At 39.0% G+C, this 21,572-nt stretch overlaps 1 protein-coding gene across 1 annotated transcript in view; it reads right to left on the bottom strand.

Moving 5' to 3' along the window:
* Positions 1 to 21,572, bottom strand: part of BZW2 (basic leucine zipper and W2 domains 2) — a 57,692-nt gene that overhangs the window by 33,283 nt on the left and 2,837 nt on the right. The window contains exon 2 of the mRNA XM_069007066.1: positions 4,141 to 4,205. Coding sequence (XP_068863167.1) covers positions 4,141 to 4,198 — 58 coding nt within the window. The 5' untranslated portion in view covers positions 4,199 to 4,205. The remainder of the gene's footprint in view (positions 1 to 4,140; positions 4,206 to 21,572) is intronic.

Below are 21,572 nucleotides of genomic sequence, written 5' to 3'. Positions count from 1 at the left end.
TGCCAAATAAGTATGTATAATTTGAAGGCTAAAAAAAAAAAATGCTTGAAGACATCAACCAGCAAGAAGACAGATTTTTGTCTTAAGAGTTTAAAAAAAAATCTGTTTTACTTTTTCAAAGGTATTTTGCCTAAAAATTTAAGATGTTCACATCTAAACTGGAAGGTATTATATGCTTGGTATCATGGGTACACAGTCCTCAGTGCAAACACAAATACCATGATTAATATTTCTTAGCTCTTTTAAATAGATTCTTCCTCTGCCCCAGAAGTCCGCTTCTCATCTGTAGTACCCTATTATTTTCTTGTCTATCACAACCCAAAAATTTACACAGGAACAGGAGGTGAATTCATTGCATGAAAAACGGTTTTTAATTTTATTGAAACATTTTCCTACCAAGCTAATATACTGAAGAGGAATATGCTGATGTAGTACAAGAGGGTGAGTAAGAAGCCATCATCAACAAGGGGTGACAGTCTGTTGAGCTGTCAAGTGCACAATTACTAAACAAGCACAGCTCCAATCCTGGGCTAGCAGAGGCAGGTGTAGCTTGCAGATGTGATGCACACAATATCCACTGCAGCAGTGCTATACACAGCTTTTCATTTTCATCATGTTCCCAAATCCGTACTTCCTATCTTTTGCTTCTAAGAAAATCACAAAGTACATTCATAGCCCTGTCCTTAAGAATTAATTTTTATCTCTTCATCAGAAGGCCCACAACTGTAATTCTGTGGAAGAAAAAAGATAACATGAAGTAAGAAGAGGGGCCAAACAAGGTAACGTAAAGGTGTTAATATTGACTTTTTATTAGATAATTTTCTCCCTGCAAGTACTATGCAGCATTTCGCTTAGCTTATTTTGCACCATTTTTTAAGCTTTTATTAACCCTATATTATGTATTCCATGGGAATGAACCTAGGTATCAGGTATTGCCTGTCAACTTACTTCAGTGTGCATTATTTGATCCTGTCAATGCTTTGGGAAGCTTTTTGTCCTGTAGGTATTTGTCAACTGTCTGGATACATAAATTTGCCTTACTACCTACTGGCACTTTTACTACTCTAATTTTCCCTCTTCCATTTCAGAAGACACAAAGACATTCCTTTGCATGCATGCATTCAGTCAATGCAGTCCACATCTCATGTATCTGCTCCATAAACACAAGTACTGGCCAGACACCAACTACTGCTGACCCTCACTGAAAAAGGAATATTCTAAAGGTACAGAGGTCATACCAAAAAAAACTAACCAAACTATTTTATTTGCCTAGATTGACAGGAACTGTGAGATGCTTCCTTCCCTTGGAATGTTCTTCCCTTAACAGCATCATTTTTCTTCCTTCAAATCTTTTCACAGTGATTTGAATGTCTGCCACTATATATGCTGCAGGCAAGGCTTAGTGAGATTTACAAGCTCCTTCTTCACGGTCCTCTCTCAAAGATATTTTAGACATTAACCACACTTTCAAACTTTAAATTAAAAACCACTGTATTATTCTTTTTTGCTCTCTGAAAGCTCAGAAGTTGTTCACAACCCACGATTAGTTGCAGCTAGCTGACCAGTGATAAGAGCTCACACAGGCAATTAATTTTATTAGATGACTGACAGCAGTGCCACACCTCGCTGAGACGGCAGAGCTCCAGGCATCTGCAGAAGGGAAAAAGGAGTACCATGGGACACAAATGGGTAAAAACAAGCAGCTCACTGTCCCCAGCAAATGCATGTTTCAGACCCCCTACATGCCTGCCTGTTACCACAGAACAGTCTCAGAAAACTGAAATGTCACGGTCAAACCACAGCTACTGCACTCTGTCCTACCTGGGTGACATTTCAGGACTCCCTCATATACTGAAACTCAGAATAAAAAAAACCCTAATAGTATCTTTTAGTCTTAAGGCAAAGACATAACAACCTGTGACACTGCTATGATACAAAAGTATATGGGAACATAAGGGAATAAACATACTTGGAAGCCATTTCTCCTCCTCAGGCACTCTGCCTCTAGAAAGAAACAAGTATCTACAAATTTCTAAGCAGGATATTAAAATATTAAGGCAATCAGGATGACCACGTTTGAAGAAGAGATTTTATGCTTTGAGTACAAAAATGTTTGCATGCTAAAATTTCTATATTAAAGCCACTTAATATCCACAATCCCATTTAAGTAACCTCTCTCAAAAGAAAAATCCCAACCAATCTTTCAGACCACCCTCCATGTCATTTCCTTCATCCATGTAGTCAATGAGTTACTCAGGGCTACTTCCAATCACTGCAAACAGAAATCCAAGGGATAGACAAGAATTACAAATCAAATATCTTTACTTATTCTAATTATTGCTTGTATTAAATAGGAGTCAAAGACCAAATCTGTATTAGGACAGACTATGCCAAACCCAGTGGAAAACATAACATGAAAGTCTCTATGAGAGAGAAAGAACATTTTCTAAGACAAGTTTATCAAATAACATATATAACCATAACTGACTGACCTAGACTGAAAAATATATAGGATCAATCCAGCAGTGTGCATGTGTGAGTGCTTTTACTGGCTGATCTGACAGACGGATTTCTTTGGGGATTGTTAATTCCACTCCTCTGGCTGTGTCTATATGGTTGTGAGTTAATGCAGTGTATAGCTCCCACTGCACAACACTCTCAACCATGCTGATAGAAAGTTAATCCCACTAATTACTGGAGCACCATGACATTTAACTACAAACAATACTGGTTTCTTTTTTAATTAGTTATCCTTACAAATGCTGTACGTGCACTATAGGAAAGACATTTTGCATTGAAGAGACTGTACCAGTGAAACAAATTGAAGGAGTGCTGGGTGCAAGGGAGGAAAAACAAGAGAAAGATGGCACTGCTTTTTAACATAACTGAAAACAAATTATTTTGCAATTCCTATCTAAGCTTCGTGATCATCCTAGATCTGTAGACACTGATCATTCAGCTCTTCAGACTTGTGATAGAATTTGAAATTTTCTGAGAAAGTTTACCAACTCTTTGTTTCTCTCATACACACTAAGAAGATGCTCTGATTTACATTTTCTGTCACAAGACATTTAGACAAGGTGTTAACTTTTGATCAGAAACAGGAAAGTCAAGATGGGAAAAGTCTCTGTCATGACAGATAGGAATCCCACCTGTGCCTGCTGTAATAATCTACTATTATACCAGCAAAAAATCAGATCCTTCTTTTTACAAACCAGACTTCTGTTTTTGTTTTTTTGGTGGGGGAGCAGGAAGGGAATAAAATAATTAATTACATATGTTTTGTCTCTCTGCCTCAAACTGTTGGGCATTCATCCCAGCCACCTAAACCACAACAAATGGATTCTTAGTATGAGTGAGCACCTGCTGTGCCAGAATACCTGGCTGGTCAGTACAATCAGCACCACTCAGCTTTCCTTAAAAATTGATGCTGTACTGTACTTAATGAAACAAACTGCTGGTCATGTTTACAGAAAATGAGTATCACAATGAGTACAATATGACTCACATAATTGTTTTATTTTAACAATTAAAAAAAAGACTACGCCAACCCAGGAGAAATAAATATTTGTGGAAAAGGGAGTTTCTGACCTCCTTCTGACCCGAAAGCAGGGCCAGTGAGATGATCTGACCATCTCATGGAGAAGGCAGGTGAGAAAATTCCTTTTTTGATATGAAAGGTTCACTTAAAGGCATGGTATTGATTTGAGTCAAAGAAATAAAAATGAAAACCAAAACAAAAAAGTCCAGATAATTTTCTTTACACAACTTTTAAATAAAAGCTCCTATTTTGCTTTCGTAGTTGAAAAGGACATTTTAAGAAACACCCAAACCAAAAATCTAGCAAGTTTTCTTCATCAGATGTAAATATACTATAAATTCATTTAGCATCTAATCTTTAACTGAAGCTTCCACAAGACTTCATAGCTAATTAAACCTGAATTTTAAATAAGGTCGTAGGATATATAGTGAAAATAAAAGAATTCATAGAGCTTAGTTAACAGTAACATCTTCAATCTTAACATGGCTGAAAAGAAGGGGAGAAAAACCCTTTAGCTGAACTTTCAACTATTCCACCTGCTCTATTTCTAGTCATTTTAACAAAGAGGAAAATAAAGCAAAAAATGTAATGCAACCTACCCCTCTTCCTAGTTTTGAACCGCTGGCCTGTTAGCACCGGCTTCTGATTCTTATTCATAAAATTTCTGGAGAAAGAAAAAAAGGGAAAAATATTTATACTCTAGCATTTACAGACAACAGTTTAATCTAAAGGCAAAATAAAGACTCGGTGTAGCAAGATCCCAACATGTGAAAGGTAAAGAAAGTTCTTAACACATATTCAAAGAGTAATTCATATTATCTTTAAGATGAAGAGCAATGCAATCCAAGGATAACTTCAATGAGATGTGTTTCTCTTAAAACCTGGCTGTTGGCATCTCTGTAAAAAACAGTGAAGGTTCAAAACCAAATGGTGATGAAGTCACTGCCCTTACTCCTGGGGCAGAGCCCACACAGCTCATGGGGATGCTGGGAACACAAAAGCCACTAAAGCAGAGGACTGGGAACCATCCTGGTGAGGCTCAGCATGGCACAGGTCTCACCCTCTGGCATGTTCAGCAGGCAGACAGATGCCCAGGGTTACATGCTGTCCAGCTCCAGACAAAGCTTTGTGATCTAACCACAAAGATACTGCTTTAACCATCAAATTCTAATCAAATGTTTCTTACAAGCATCACTGTATCTTAGTAACTTTTTGTTCTGAAAAGCATGTGGGTGTCATCAAAATAATAGAAGATAAACAAATACCTCGCCCCATCAACTTTGTGCATAAATACAGAGTGAAGGACCTACATGGCACATCATACAACAGCAAAAAATACTGGACTTGTATTACTTTACAGCAAATCTCAACACATGGTGGCACAAAAATTGTGAAGTGATACTGTATTAATGCCATTTTATCTAAAAAAAACCCAACTATTTTTAAGCTTTGGATATAATCAGTTGCACCACACAAAATGCAGCTTACCCAAAGAGCAGCTAAACCAAGAGGTGAATGCAAACAACAGCAAGTAAGAGGAAGCTTTGAAGCATGTAGGAATCACCACAGGTCATCCCCCTGTCCAGCCCACAGCATGTGCCAGCCCTGAGACTTGGAGACCACCTACTTCACACCCTGCAGGCCATTAGGTCACTGTTACATATTATTTGCTTGTCCAAAATAAGGCCTTCTCATGCAAGACTTTGAGCATGTTCTGCTAATAACTTTAGTTTTACAAAAATCTGTAATATTTTATTTCCTCATTGTGGACTCTGCAGGTCTAGTTTAGAAGTAGACAGATTTGCCAACATGCTTCCTACCACAAATGAAAATAAATTCAAGCCCCATGGCTGAGAAAGAAGCCATCAACCACACGTTGCTATCCAAGCAGTGCCTTCTCTACTACTGGAAGTTCACTTAACTCTCCTAACAATGATCCAGCTATACAATACATTCACATTCACCAGACTTCTAGTGGCAGCATCCCTAGCTGGCCACTTTTGCAACATTTCAAATGTTTTACTTGGCAAACCACTGCTTTCTAGTCTAGGTTTACCACTTATTCACAGTCAAAAACTGTGCATGCAGGCAGATGAACTGGAAATAGCCAGTAAAGTTCAGAGTCAAGACGGGGTTTGCTTCCTGTAAGTCATAAAAACACAAATATGCAACAAGCAGTTCAACTGAGATTCACACTCATCATCACTGAGATTTAAAGCTGCAGTTGTAACAGACCAAGAAGCTTTTTGAAACAACTGCAACAGCCTTCTGGAAAAACTATTTGCTCATCTGCGAAGAGAGTTAAACATGGCAAACCATGATATCATGGGAGTTTTCTAAGTGCTGTAGGATCCAAAAGTGCCTTCACAGCAAAGCTCCTAAGGCTCTTTCCCCGATGAGACAGCTCAGTGTTAAAGGAACAGAAGGTACTTTACAAGTTAATTAGGCAGATAATCTAGCAGTCTACAGGGATAAGCAACAGCCGCTATAGCCTCTAGCCAGTGACTGGCTAGATTTGACATAGTCATCTGCTTTGTCTTTCTGACCTTCAGTTATTTGTAAAGAGAATGATCTATAACACTCAGGTATTTTTGATTTGTTCTTGTTTTGCCTGGAGACCTTACACCTTGTTTTGAGTCTAAAAATGTTCATTTCAAGAGATTGCAAGAGAAGCCCATGAGGTTTGCAAAGAAAGGGTCAAGCGAGCCACACATCAGGTAAGAACTGTAGGAATTAATCTGCTTTCCACAGCTCTTCCAGAGCACAAACAAGCCATCAGGCTGGGGTTGACAGTGCCACTTCCTTAAGGAACACACAAAAGCCTTCAACCCAGCACACTGGTACAGTTTCCCAGTTTCTATAAAAGACAGAAATGCATATGCTAATTTTCTCACACCAGACTTCTTTCCTTTGATGCAGTGTACTTTTAAGCTGCAAAAAAGCTTGCATGCACCTGAAGCTCAGCTGTGGACTTTTAACTGTTCCCTGTGAACATAAAAGATGTCCTTTAAGACAGCTGGGAAAAAACTTTAAAAAAAACCAGTTAAAGCAGGACTCACAACTTGTAGCAGATTTAATGACTAGAAGTTCAGTTCAACTGAAGAGACTCTTGAATAGTTAATTACTAGGAACACAGGATATGCCTTCTTCTATATTTAGCTTTAAATGTACTGTGCTTTAATCTGCTCGAGTGAGGGTCTGGCTTTATAAGTTATTGCCTCAAGCCGTGCCCAGGATCTTTCATTAAGAAACTGCATCTTGAGACTGAGCAAAACCAACCCAGTGATCTATACAACAGTCCAGAATGGCATCAGCTCCTGAAAATGAGATTTTAAAGTGCTGTTGCTACCACAAGAGGTGCCTGGATAACAGTTTAAAATGTACAAAAGTGAATGCAATGCAAAAACTGTTTTTTATCAAGAAGAAACTAACAACAGCACAAAAGTGGTGGCTGAAGGCTTAATTCAGGGTGGCAGCATATAAACTTGCACAGCACATTTGACTGCCTCTCAGGTGTCAGGTAGCTGTAAAACTCTGAAATCACAGAAGACCTTTAACTGTTATATACATTCTTTTTGAAAGGTACAGCACCTGGGCAGCTCAAAGTCAATGGCAAATTCTGAAACAGCTGCTAGAGAAGTTGTAATGGTTTCAGTGGAGTAAGGATCTTAAGACAGGTATGGGTAAGAAGGAAATAGCCTCCAAAAGAAAACCCAAACCACCGGTCAAACTTGTACCTTGCAGCCCAACATCCTCCAAGATTCATGGATTTTCACAGGAAAGCAAGCAAGAGATATGGAAATGACAGCTCACTCCCTTCACAGATTCCACTCTTCACCAGAAGATGGGAGAGACTCAGCAATGGCATTATTCTCGATTTACTGCTCAATACTCAAGCAGATGTCAGAGCAGTACAGAACCTAGCACCACACTCCACAATGGGTTCATTTTCCATATAAACCACAAAATGTCTAAGCCTGCTAATTACTAACTTGCAACTACAAAATTCATCAGAAAAATTTAAAAAATGCATGACTTTAAAGTTTACCAAATTCCACTCCCACTCTTGTTAACAGGCTTGTATAAAACAGATCCATACTTTAAAAATTCATAAATTGGTGAGTTGGCATATTCTCCTGAGACTGCTTGAAGTCCTAGAGCTAAGCTTTCTCTATAGCTGCTCCTCATTTTCTTGCTAAAGACCCTAAACAGTTAAAACTGAGGGACATCTACAGTTGTAGATATCCAGACACATATTATACAGCAGTTCCTCTAATCAACCAATCCTTCTCACACAATTAATAAAAACTGTAAGAGTTTTAATTAATAAATCCAGCATTAATTAAGAAAATTAATTTATAAAACCTGCAACAGATGAAGTAAAAGTTACTTCACCGCTTCAGCAAGTATGAACTTGCTTAATAAGTTAGAAAAATGCAGTCTTTTATCCATACCACAGGGAAATTCTTATGATGATTAACTCCTGAATTATTTAAAGCCTTGGTAAGGCTGAAATTTCTACCATTTGTTCTTGGAACCATATTGCTTAAATTGAAAAAAAAAAATACTGAAAACCTTTATTCAAAGCAACACTATTTTTCTAAGCATCATTTTACACTTTTAACCAAAATAACAGAATCATCTGAGATTCTTCAAAAATTAACATGCTCAGATGAATCTGCGAACAGTTGCTTCACAGCAGCGGAACTTCACTGCCCTAGTTACAGAGAGAAGGGAATCAATGCCAGACAACATAAGAAAAAGAACGTTTTAATAAAAACTATCAAGATTTTACGGCTCTGTGTGCAGGGCACTAAATACAGCCCACAGGGCAGGCAGTGACCCTTTGGGCAGCCCACTGGAGGAGGCGGGGTCGGCAGCACTGCTCCACAGGCTGCTGCTGCTGCTGTGGGGACTGGCGCCGACAGCGTTTGACTGACAGGGAGATGGAGAGAGCTGCCAGAATACCACCAACACAGCACCACCAGCTTTCACAGGAACAGATGCTTGGCAGGAATTATTTCCATCTCCTTCTCTTGCTGAGATACCATGTAAGACAGGGGCACTCATCTCAAAGGCAAATAACATAGAAGCATAGATGGAGAGAGTTGCTATGAAGGAAACATCCCAACCCACATATCAAGGGCAATCTTTTTTTTCACCCCAAAGAATATCCAGGACATTAAAAGGCTTTACTGGGTCTTTTTTATCCAGCAATGTTATTGGGTGTTTTCATTCTCTCACAGTTACTGTTCCAGACTTAGGGTAAAGAGGGTTTTCCACTTCTTTCAGCAGCAAGCCAAGAAGTTATATTAAATGCAAATTACAGAACTTGAGCAGCATAGAGGAAGAGCTGCCCTTGCACTTTTGCCAGAGAGGAAACATGTCAGCACGCAACCAGCAGCTGTCTCAGCTCTCTGGAAAGGCAGCAGACAGCTAAATTATGAACTAACAAAATCTGCAGGTGGAAAACTTACAAATCATTACCAGTAGAGAGGAACAGAGCAATGTAAGGGGAAAAGAAAACAAGAGCGGATGCAATGCAGCCACTGGTTCTCACCAAATCCTCATCAGGCTTCCCACTTTCCACCGGGACACTGTGCCCTTTGTTCCTAAAACATAGGTATTGTTTTAAGAAGTGACTAATAAGCTGGAGGTCTGTAAATTCAACTACAGCACAATTCACCAGGACGCCCAGTACTGGCAACCAGGTTTATCTTGCAGACTTGCCCACAGAGGCACCAGCACAGTTACAATGTTTATGAAACCTTTAACCCAAAGGTGACATCCATTAGGAACAGTAAAGCCAGAGCCAGGCTCTTGACACATTAAAACCCCTTTCCTGATTTTACAGCCTCAAGGGCAACATGCAGGGACAAAACAGTAACGTAAGGATGTGCAGGGTAAATACAGTCAACATGAGGTTTTAATGTTTACATGAAATACGAATATTGCTAATCCACATGACCTGGCTTTCCCAAAAGAGCCTTCTAAAAGCTCTCAAGGCACTTAAATTTTTTTAAATGTTTATTTTTTAATCACAGAACAGTGCTGGTCCACAGTAAAAAATATATGTACTTCAATAAAAGTACTTGTCCTTTATTAGCATGCCTAGTGGGAGAGGGCAAATAAAGAGATGAAACAAGTGAAATTGATTTAATTCTGCAGCAAGTAGAAATGAATACCTGATGAAAATGAAACTTACCATGCATTAAATAAATAATAAAAACCTGTGCTCATGCAAGATTCTCCAGGCACGAATTGGGCATGCAGCCTGTGAAGTTATTCTGGAGAAGAAGGAGGGGAAAGGGAAGACCTTACTGCTCTTTGAAGCCACCTGAAAGGAGGCCATAGCCAGGTGGGGCTGGTCTCTTCCAAGTAATCAGCGGCAAGACAAGAGGAAATGGCCTCATGTTACATTGGGAGAGGTTTAGACTGGGTAGTAGGAAAATTTTCTTCACTTACAGCATTGTGAAACATTGGAATAGACTGCCCAGGGAAGTGGTAAAGTCACTATCCCTGGAAGTATTTAAATCACTTGTAGATGGACTTGGTAGACATGCAGACGGCACTTAAGGACGTGGTTTAGTGGTGGCTGTGCCGGGTTAATGGTTGGACTCAATAGTACAGATCTTTTCCAACACAAACAATTCTATGATGCTAAACCCAAAAAAAATGAGAAGACAGACTCACTGAAGTCTGCACCATAAATCACATCACCTAACAGCTAAACTGGGATGCACAGGAAGATGTTTCTTGAAAACCCCCAGTTTTTTCACAAAAACCCCAGTTCCCACTGCCACCAATGAATGTACAATCACACACTGCATTAGAGATCCACCTCACTGCACTTATTTCAGGAGAGTGGGTATTTCTTAGGTCACTAACCCATGATTTTCTACAGAAGTGGCTCAGATGAGTAACACTACTGAAGCACTTTCAATGCACTTCACAATGTCAAGAGAACTGTAAACTGAAGCACCGAGATAATGGACTTCTCTGTTGTGTCATCAGGAGCCATATAAAAAATGCATGAGTCATGGAACAGTCAGTGAAAAAAAGAAAAAAAAGAGTAAAAAATTCTTAATAATTGACAGGTAGAAATACAAGTCAAGAAAATTAAATCACACACTCAGGTTGACACACACAAAATGTTGTCTCTCAATAACAACATTTGTACCAGCAACTAAAGAGGAGGAATTAGATGTAATTCTTTAAGAACAACATATTAGCAGGAGTTTTCCTCACTGTTGAGAGCTCTCTCAGGTGCTGTACTCTTAACTGGAGTAGGCTGAGATAATGGAGATGGTATGTTGCTACAGATCAATTCATATCCAATTAACATTCATTTTAAGGTAATAGCTAGTCATCCAACTCCAAGGTTCCATACCTTGCCATCAGGAAAACCTCTTAGGAAAAGAAGGGGATAAAAAGGATCAGGCAGAGATCGGGGTCAGGTGAACTGAAAAAACAAGTGGAAGACAGAATTCTTCCAAAGCTAACAAAGTTTTTTCCTCACACAAGACACCACCTTCAATGGACTGTGTAAATGCTAAAACAGGGTTCTTGAATTTGGAGACTTTGGATGTCCTGATCATCCTGAAAAACACAACTGTCTTAGCAATTGCCATAGAGATGATTTTGTTCCAGGAAAAATGGTGTAGCTGAAATTCTGCAAAAACACGACTGTAAAGGTACTGCAGCAATTTAGCTCAATCCTTCATTACTGTTTGGGGGAGAATTGCTGTAGCCACTCTTTACAGCACATTTGCAAGAAATCATTAATGGAGTTACTTTATAGGGTTCCCTTGAACCAGGTCTCTAATAAACCAATACATACAGGTATTTAGAAAAAAAAAATGTGTTAAAAAAAATACCAGAGAGGCTTCATTGCCAGGAATGAAGCTTGTAAGACACAAGACAACCCAATAACAGTACAGTAATGAAGGCAGGAAGATCAGCTTTCTCATGTAGAGTACCACTCCTCTGTTGAACTCCACCCTGCTTCTGTTTTTTTTTAATGTATCAGCCCACTGAAAGTTTTTACAATGTTAACCCTACACATGCAATTTCAGTATCAACAATAAAATCAGAAGATGTGCATCTTCCATTCTTCTTGCTACCTTAAAGCTCTGAGAAGCAGCAAAAGCACTGGACATCACTAATGACTCCAGGACAAAGCACTGCAGCACTTGAAAACGAATAAACCAAGGGGCTAAGGTTAAAAATAAAAAAAAATAAATAAAATCTGTGCATTCTCCAGAAAGCAATGCCCCCCAGTTGCTAACAGTTTATTATTTCATGAATTAAATACAGTAATGGGAGAGGGATGTATTAATAGCCAGCACCTCCTACACACCTGCAATCGGTGAAGGCCTTGATTTTAATAGAACAACTGCTTTAAGCATTTTGAAGCAAGTTTCAATTCAGAACTCCCTAATTATTTCTTCAAAGCATGTGCAAAAAGTTCACCAAGATGAACACATGGTTTTTTACCTGAGGGAAGTGAATCAGCTTCCAGACATCTGAATTCTGATCTTTCTGGTACAAAGGGCCAGCAGTGAAAACACAAGGCTTTGCACCAGATCTAGCATTCCAAACATACCAGCTAGCACAGATTCCGATGTTAGCAGTATTCACTTGAACAAAAAAAGGAGTCTGCAACTGACTTGTGTCACTCTGCATCCCAAAAGCAGTCCCATATTCCCTGCAGTTGCTGCTTCCTCCTCAGAGCAGGTGAACATTTTGACAGAACATACTAGTTTTGGTAAATAAATTCCTGGAGCAGGGAATAGAAGCAGTCAATGCTTGGACTGCTTCAACATGCACACAGTTATTTTCTAGGCAATGATGGGTACAATTCCTCTCAGATCAAGCTAAGATAATTCTATGGCAATAGATACTGATTCACATCCAAGTTACTTGTTGAGGAAAAAAAACCTAAAGGCCACACATGGGGTGCCTACACAATCAACTGTTACACTAGGTGAGTCAGAAAAATAACTATTACAGACTGAGCAGTCACTTGCTATCCTACCCCCTGCTTGGCAGCTCCCATACCGGCACTCTCAGCCTTACTTCAGAACAGCATTTCTTCACCTCTATGTGGAAGCCTGAAAGCTCTTAGATTAATTCTTGGAAGAAGAGTCTATCAAGGGCTATTAAACACATGAATGATACAAGCTTCTACACTTCAAAATTGCTGCAAGTTTGACAGGACATAAAAGAAAGAAATATAGCGCTCCCTTCTATCTATATTTTTATGCCACCACATTCTCCTCCCTCAACTTTATTTTTTTTCTTCTCTTTGTGTTTCTTTTCTCACATACCAACACTACAAGCCACTTCCAGAGATGAGACTATAGACCTAAGGCAAATTTCTCCCAGTAAACCAAGCTTTGATATGAGAAGGCTGTCTCTTACATCCACAAACACACAAGACAAGCATTACTCACCCATGACAGCACACTCCACTTAAGAGTATTACAACAACAGCACTGAGAGCTTGGTGGCACCTGAGTAAGGTCAGGTTAGGAGGAGAAGTAAACAAAAATCCCAAGAGGACTATCCTGGCTCAACTTGTGGTATTACTAATTTTGCAGGAGGACTTTAGGTTGCTTCTTGTAAGATGAGGGAAAACATTCAAACTAGTTGTCTTCAGTGATGAAAACAAAAAGTCTTTGAGACATATTGTCATTCAAGCTACATATTTCTTCCCAAAAACTGGGGACTCCCACAGAGAATACTGTCAAGACTGGCAATGGAAATCACATTGGTATTGTGATTGAACTGTGTATTGCAATTGCTTTACTTTGTTATGCGTAATTTAAAATTGTATGACATTTTCAGGATAATTTGTATTACTCTGCTAGATGAGAAATCCCATGTAACATCAACTATCTTCAGGTGAGGAAATTAGATATTAAACATCATACCCTCCACATATGGAGTATCTAAAAAATGCTGGTCAGAGAGTATTGGACTCCAACACTATTCACGCATCAGAACTGCGAGATCAGCTTTGGTTTGGTAACCAAAAGCTCAAATGCCAAGCAATCATGTCTGGCAAAGCTTCCCGTACTTTGGAATATCATACACAGACACAGTCCTGAATATTCTCAAAGCACTGCATCTTCTCTCAATTTTGACAGCTCAAGTTTGCGTTTCTTAATCTTCTTCCATGCTATATCTAAAGATAAATGACACTAAATGCAAGACTTACCTGAAAATATAAATGCATAAAACCAAGAATATGTCTTTGTTGGTAATCCATATTCAGGAGACTTTGAAATACATCAAACTGAATCCAAGTAATTCACAGTCTATCTATAAACACAGCACTGCAATCAATTGCTTTATGAATGCTTTTAAAGTTTTGCTTCTCAAAAAGTGGTAATTATATGCAATTTTGATCATAATTGCAATCAGATGAAAACTTGGTTGTCAAAAATACATTTATATATACAGGTGGCCAAAATCTCAGAAGGAAGAAACATTGCCATAAAAGGAAGTCAAATAAAGCAACAATATAAATCACCCAAGGTAGAAAAGAAATAGAGCAAGTAGCCTGTTGTGTCACTAATTTGTATCTATTTTCCAGTATTAGCATAATCTCCTAACAGCTTAATCACATTACAAGAAGCTAGTAGAAGTTACTGAGACATCTGTTTCACCCAGATGTAGACCAGAGCAGGTACATAATATTTTACCCCACTCCACCACAGAGGCAGCAGGCAGTGCTGAATACACTGCAGTGCTTTGTGCTCACGCACTGGTAATGGAAGCACAAGAGAGCTGTCAGTCAGCTCAGTTCAATGCAAACCCCAGCAATTTAATTGATACTATTGGTTGCGAGGATCACTCCCTATTTCACTGTCAATCATTTTAGAAGGCAAACAGCTAAGCCAAAACCCCTATTGACTTTTCTTGACTAAACAGCCAACTGTCAGAACCCAAACATGGGGTGTGTTTGACCTGCCTTTAAAAATGAATGATGACCCCTAAGTCTGACCCTGAAATTCTTGCCTATTTTCACCATAAGGAGAAACATAAACACTCCCAGAAAATAGCTTATCTAAAATATCCTGCTTGCCCATCTTAGAGTGAGGTGGGTGAACAGCTTCACGGCTTCAGATTTAAGGCACTTTTTAGGTATCTGAATCAGATCAAACTTCACACCTGCAGATTGGCCATCTGTGTAAAAGTCTATAGCTGAGAGATATAAACATCTCAGGCAGAGTTAAGAATTTAGTTACCCACCCAAAATTAACAATAAGGCAATTAGTATTTGTATACTATTCAGTTCTATAGATAATTCAGTAGACCTGCTTGTTTATCTTTCTGATATAATTCACAGAACTTTAATTACTGGCTGAGAAGTTTCAAAATCAGCGTACCACAAATATGCTGAGAGCATAGTTTCAGCATCAGACCACAGCCATCCACCCACTCCCAACCCAGTTTCAGAAGCCAAGCATTACTGCAGGAGTTATGGATTTCTAACCAGAATATGTTTAGTATCTTTTTTAAAGGGCATAAAGCAGCACTATGCCAAGATAGCCTTGTTTCCTTCAGAGAAAGCATGCATCCACTTTGTGGTTGTTTGGCCTATATCAGCTTGGCACAATGATATTTGACACTATTAACAGGGAAAACTATTTTCTTGTTTACAGCATCATTTTTGATGCACTGGAAAGACCAGTATCAGCAACCTGCTTCTGCAGATAACCTAATAAGGATTCCACAGGATGTGTATCTATAGGTGTATGCATACATACATATGTACAAGAGAGCGACAACACCAGTAAAAGCTACGTTAGATTTCTACAACTCACTTCCTATGAAGATGCAAACTATGAAGAATTTAAAAGGTTTACTAATGAGACAGCTAAAGGATTTTTTTTCTTTCTGGAAGCAACAATGAAAGGCTTGGCTGGTCCCTCTGAGGCTTCAGAAGGACATGGCAGTTAACCTAGCTAAATCCTAGAATGTAGAGCTGTTCAGTCATGGATACAGCCAAACTCCCCAAGTCAGTGAACTGACTGCTGAAGGCCATGCAAACCAAAACATTTGTACCCCACCTCAAATGTTGCTCTGCCTAGAGAATTTGATACACCCTGTAGAACTGAATAACTAGAAAAGCTAGCATATGTTCTTTGCTAAGGGAGGATAAAAATGCAAAGGTAGGAGAAGTGACAACCTAAATCAATTTTTTTTCAAATCTAAAACAGAAGAGAGCAGATATTCAACATAGCTCTCAACTGGGGGCTTTGCAATAACTGGTATTTTTTTGCTATTCTTGACAATGCTTCAAAAATAAAGTTGGTATTTCAGATAAGAATATGTTGATATGAGCCTTTATTAACCAGTTGTAAGGAGCATGAATTAAAGTACTTTATTCAGTAATTTCATAGCCTAGTTTTCAAGATAAATTAAGTAATTTATTGTGGGATTACAAAAAAAATGTAACAAGTATGTCGAAAATAATAAATGGGGAACATGGCCTTCAGTCCTTGTCCCCAGTCACCAACACCTTGCTCTCCCTGAGCTTTAAAAGACTTTATGTTGTCTCCTCATACCATAACACTGCTTTTGCAGTGCTGATACCTACTAAAAAGGTCAACAATTGTTTAAACTGACAGGACAAAGGAAAATGGGGACACAATGAGGCCTTCCTATACTTCAACAAAATACAGCTTAGGGAGGGCACTAAGATACTAAACTAATCCTAGCATCAAACAGGCTATCCATGAAATGCTTTGGTTTCACACATTTAGCTTCAGTGAGCTGGGAACTGCTCACAGATAGAAGTTCAAGAATCCTCACAGGAGAGGCCGTAGAGTCTGAAGCCTTGACGATTTAGCAGTGTAAATCACCAAACAACCAGTTCACTGTCATCATAATCTTGGAATCTTGGAGGCACAACAGCAATGCAAATTGACATACTGAAGGCAGGGCACATTGGGAAAAAGGCACTTTTCAGCATACACCAATAAACATTTTAACAGGAATAAAACAATTGACAAAATAAAGTCCTTCTCTTGGCTCTTCTAGAGAATTACAAGCTTCCTTTACTTTTTCTATTTCAAGAAGCCTTTTAACAAGGCCCCACAAAAACAAGACAGACAAAGTTAAAACCTGGCAAAAGACCTCATGCATGTGCTTGAGTGAAGAAGTAGGTGTTTCCTTGTGCTGAGAAGGGAGCTGAGACTGATGGGCAGGACGATAAATTTTAAGGGCAGAGCCAAAGCTTCACATGGCCCTGGGGGAACACTGACTGGGGCCTCTTTTCACACAAAATGTAGGGAAAGAAACCCACAAGCATCTTGGCAGAATACGGTGTTCAACAGCACAACACTGGGCTTCCATAGCACTGGCTGATGGTTTTGGGATCCTCAGGTCAAGTCACAAGAAACCACACATTAAGAAAATAGTCAAAGCAGACCCAAGACGAAAGAGTCTTAACAACACAGGCTTCAGAAAGGTGCAGAGACATGGAAAAAAACAGCAACCAGACTCAAACCAAATTTACATCAATATTGGCACATACAAAGGTTGTAGATTGAAAAGAAACTCACCATCCCCTCTTCTAAAAAGCTGGCTTCTCCTCAAGCATTTAAAAGAAGTAACATACTTTGTTTTTCTAATTTTCTATTACTCAAGGAATGAAATGGTAGTGAAAATAAATTACAAGCCCTGTACCTGCTAATGCTCAGTAGCATCTTCCCAAGATTTCACCCGTGTCTTTTCAGAAGAAAAAATGACTAATGTATAACTTGAATGCTGAATGTATCTTCTCTCTTAAAAACATTTCTAGACAACTAGAGGATTTCATTTATGGAAACAAAACCTAAAATGAAAGGATCACTTGAGCTAGCAAATTACAAACCACTGAACTGCTTAGACTTCTTTTCTGCATGAAAACACATCTAATGAAAACACATAAGACAGTAGTTATTACAAGGAAATACAACCCCAAAAGCCATATTTAATTGTTCTGCCTGCAGTAGTTGAAAAAATTGTAGAAGGGTGTAACTCGTTGAGATTCAAGACATCACAGAAGATGCTTCCTTCCAATGTCCCTGGCTAACCTCTGTCCCAGACTGTGTCTAGCATTCCCTTTGCTTGACCTGTCTGTCCGCAGTCCTAATTCTCACTAGAGGTAATCCATCGTCTTACAGGCTGAATAAAAGCAGTAATCTTTGTCTGCCACCATGAGTCTGCAAAAACTGTAAGTGATCTCTACACAAAACTTCTCCATCCAACCTAAGAATAGCTCAGATCTTGCAGAGCAAATCCTTATACAGAATGCCAAAATATGCCTATGTATGAGGACTATGTGAATTTTAAAATTCACTCTGAAGTTTCTATAGTAGAAAAAAAAACACATTCCTAATTTCAAAAGCTCTTAGACACACAGCAACTAAAAGCTCTCATAGACAGAGTAGGAATTACTACTGATTTACCTCCTGGAAGTATTTTCCTGACTTGCTGGAATTTAAAAACCAAAATATGTAACTCCATATTGATTATTTGTTTTATATGGCACGTGTGAGGAAGGCTTTTTACTTTATTAAAACCAGCTTAGCAACAAAAACATATCTAAAGATGGAGTGAGAACAGTCCTGCAATCTGATCTACATGAGCTGCCACTTGCACTTAACCATCCCCATCACAAACAGCGATCCAAGTTGGAAGGTTTACCAGCAAATTGTTACACACATATGAGTCCCTGTACTGTGCTTGCACTATACAACCACATTATACAGAAGACCAAAGATGTTAAACCCTGAAGTGTTTCATTCTGCTCTCAGCTGTACAGTATGCAAGAATGGTGAAGAGCACTACAGTGCAGTAAATATGGCCACCACACCACTGCATGTGGGTACTGGACTCTATTTTGCTTTTTGTTTTGACTTTTGCAGTCTCTTACAAGATCTACAGCTACATTTAAGAATTATGGTATGGCAAGTTCAAAAGGGTTTTCAGGCACGGCAGGGTATTATTGCACTCCATAGACTCCTCTCTAGGGAGAAAAAATAGGTTTTTTCTGTTTGTCAATTTTCCTCTCACACACCAGCATTACCTCTGAGTGATCCTTGAGTATTTTATTTATCTTTGAATAGATAATTACTATTTTAAATTAACATGTAAGTACTTTTGCAATTGAGGGGAAGACTCATGTTTAATCAGTAGTGGATCACACGGAAAAAGAAACCATTTCAGAAATCAAATCTAGTTTAATGGGCAACCATGGCAGTTCACAGGTGATTTACTGCTCATGAAATATCAAAATGGAATTACTTCACCAGTACACGCAGGCAGAGAGACAGATGTGGGTGACAGCCTACTGCCTTATGAGCAACACAGACATAGGAATTCTTGAATTTGCACAGGAGGAATGAGGAGAGAAAATAAGCTGGGGAATAAAAGATGATGTCTCCTAAAGCAATCTGAATCAAAGAGCACACATCCATTCAATGAATGATCTAATTCCTCTGTCCTGAGCAATAACCTTAAGCCTACAAACAGGTATATATATATCTGCACATGACTGTAAGCAGAGTTTAAATAATCCCGTCTGGAGGTTAAAAAAATTACTCACTAATTAGATCTAACGAAATGTTTAACCCAAGTGCCTCCACCATTCTTCACCAAAAAAAGGTTTCACTGTCACTCACTAAATGCTAACACTATTTTTCCCAGTATTGCACTCATGAATCTCCAAAAGCAGTACAAATTCTGTATGTGCTACCGTTTTTCAATCTCCTTCTACACACAGATATATTTCCCTTGCAGCTTTATGTAATTTTATTTGCTTTATACCTCTGAAATTTTGAATTTATTTTAGAAACAGCCATCTGAAAAGCCATTGCAAATCAACTCTTAAGGGAAGCTGCGCTAATGCATTACTGGGTTATTGCTACCACTAGCAAAGCTTAAGTGGGAAAGAGCTTAATCTTGCAAAGGTGCTGAGGCACACCCTGACACACATTGCTCTGCTGTCACTAAACACACCTCAGTCTTTAACAGCAAAAAGCTGCTTGCATGCCATCTCTTCCAAAAAATGGAAGTACCTACCTACATGGAATTCATAGGCATGAAACAATTTGTTTAAAGCTTAGATTTCTTTTAATTCAATAAAACCACAGTGACCTAGAGCTTCACACAAAAAAACCCAAAATATGTATTGTCTGAGCAAGTTGCTCATACTAGAACCATCTAGAACTAACAATTAAGAGAATATGAACTCAACCTGCAAAAGAACAATTTCTTTTTTTCCTGTGCTGGGTATATAAAGGGAGAAAGGGGCACAGATATCTGATTTTGTTGTGAAAGCAATGCTGACCTTTTCAAAGGAAGCTTTTAATCAGGTAGTACAAATGCACATTCATCTAAGGCACTTACATTGCCCATGATCATCATCACAGTACCTGAGCACCTCAAAATTTCTTCTTTTCACTGTTAATCCTCACCCCCCTATGGGAAGATTCTGGTTGCCCTGGCATGAACAGCAGTTAGAGACACAAAAATAAAAGCATATGCTCAAAAATGATCTTTGAACCTATACAAATAAACTTGTGATCACTTTTCTTTAAAGAAAATTCTATAGTTGGCTGTTACTCTGTATATATTTTAGGTGCAAAACCACCAAGGCTGGCTCTGCTCAATCAGATCAAGTCTTGGAGCAAACCACCAACACTCAAGTTAAATCAGACTACTAAGCCCAGACAGGAGTACATTATGGATGTTCAGCTCCCAAACTGGTACTTTCACACTGCTCTGACCTGCATTTCTTCCTGGAGAACACTTTTGAATGAGCTCACCTCAACCATGCTCATCCAATAGTCTGGATCAGACAATCCTTTGAGGAACACTTTGGTGTCCTGTCCCATATACATAAAATTCCTTCAAGTCAGGATTCAAGAGAAGATGAAGCAAGTGTTAAGCCTCATCTTGCCAGACTTTGGATACAGCTAGAGTCAAGTCCTGGGATTTGCTTCTAAAGTTCAAAGTATAGAGAAAACCTAACTTTGTGCAAGGTCTCACATTGGTAGTAGGTGGAGATCTCCATCCAGGTCTCAGAGTAACATCTCAGCAGTAGAGTACCTTGTGTGTAGCTATTGTGGAGACACCACTTGTGTTCAAACGTATCAGTGCTCGCCAGTTTCAGTTATTCTTTTGTGGTCTTATAGCCTACCCTCTGGTACAAAACAGGCCTTAGCAATGTTGACAGATCATAACAAAGACCAAGTGGCTGCCCTGAGATCCAGAAACAGATGAAAGTTGAAAAAATGTCTCACTTAAAATAAAATAAAACCACTAAAGAAATCAAAGAGTTATACAATGCCAGTCAACTGGGCTGGTGGGAGGGGGGAGGGGGCGGAAGTAACTTATCCACAGATTACTATTTGTGAGATCCAAGAGGAAAAAACAGAGGATGTTTCTAGCAATAAAAACCCCTTGAACTTGCATGAACTTGAATTGATCTAAATGAATAATCCTATTAGATCCTCTTAACTTTGGCCAGGATATAATTATAAGGATTGGAGACAGCAGGACCAAAACCCAGTGGGGGTCTGTCCGCAAGGCTCAGCTCCACTTGAAGGAGATTTCCTATTGCCCAGGGCATGCAGGAAGACAGAGCTAGTTTACAAAAACACTCTTGGCAACCATATGAAATGGATTTTACATAGGAATGACTCAATACACCTAAGACTTCAGCTTGGCAAAAAGACAATGGCAGGGGACACCACAGGTCTGTTAAGGCATGACTGCATGTCAAGGTTGAACAGGAACCAATTTCTCATTGGCTCCCAAAACCGGGAGCTGGGGATTGGACAAAACCATGAAGTAGCAGGTTTAAAAACAGGAAAGAAGAGGTCCTCTTTCAAGCAGTCAGGAAAGTTATAATCATGGGACGCTGCATACACACAATTTACTTAAATTCAAAAAGCCTACCAGCTACCTTAGGCTGTAAAATATAAAGACAAAGACACCACTTTTTACTGAAGAAATCCCTAGCTGTGAA

This window comes from Aphelocoma coerulescens, chromosome 2 (genome assembly GCF_041296385.1).
Source record: "Aphelocoma coerulescens isolate FSJ_1873_10779 chromosome 2, UR_Acoe_1.0, whole genome shotgun sequence".
In the NCBI taxonomy this organism is placed as follows: Eukaryota; Metazoa; Chordata; class Aves; order Passeriformes; family Corvidae; genus Aphelocoma; species Aphelocoma coerulescens.
This window is presented reverse-complemented; position numbering and strand designations above follow the sequence as displayed.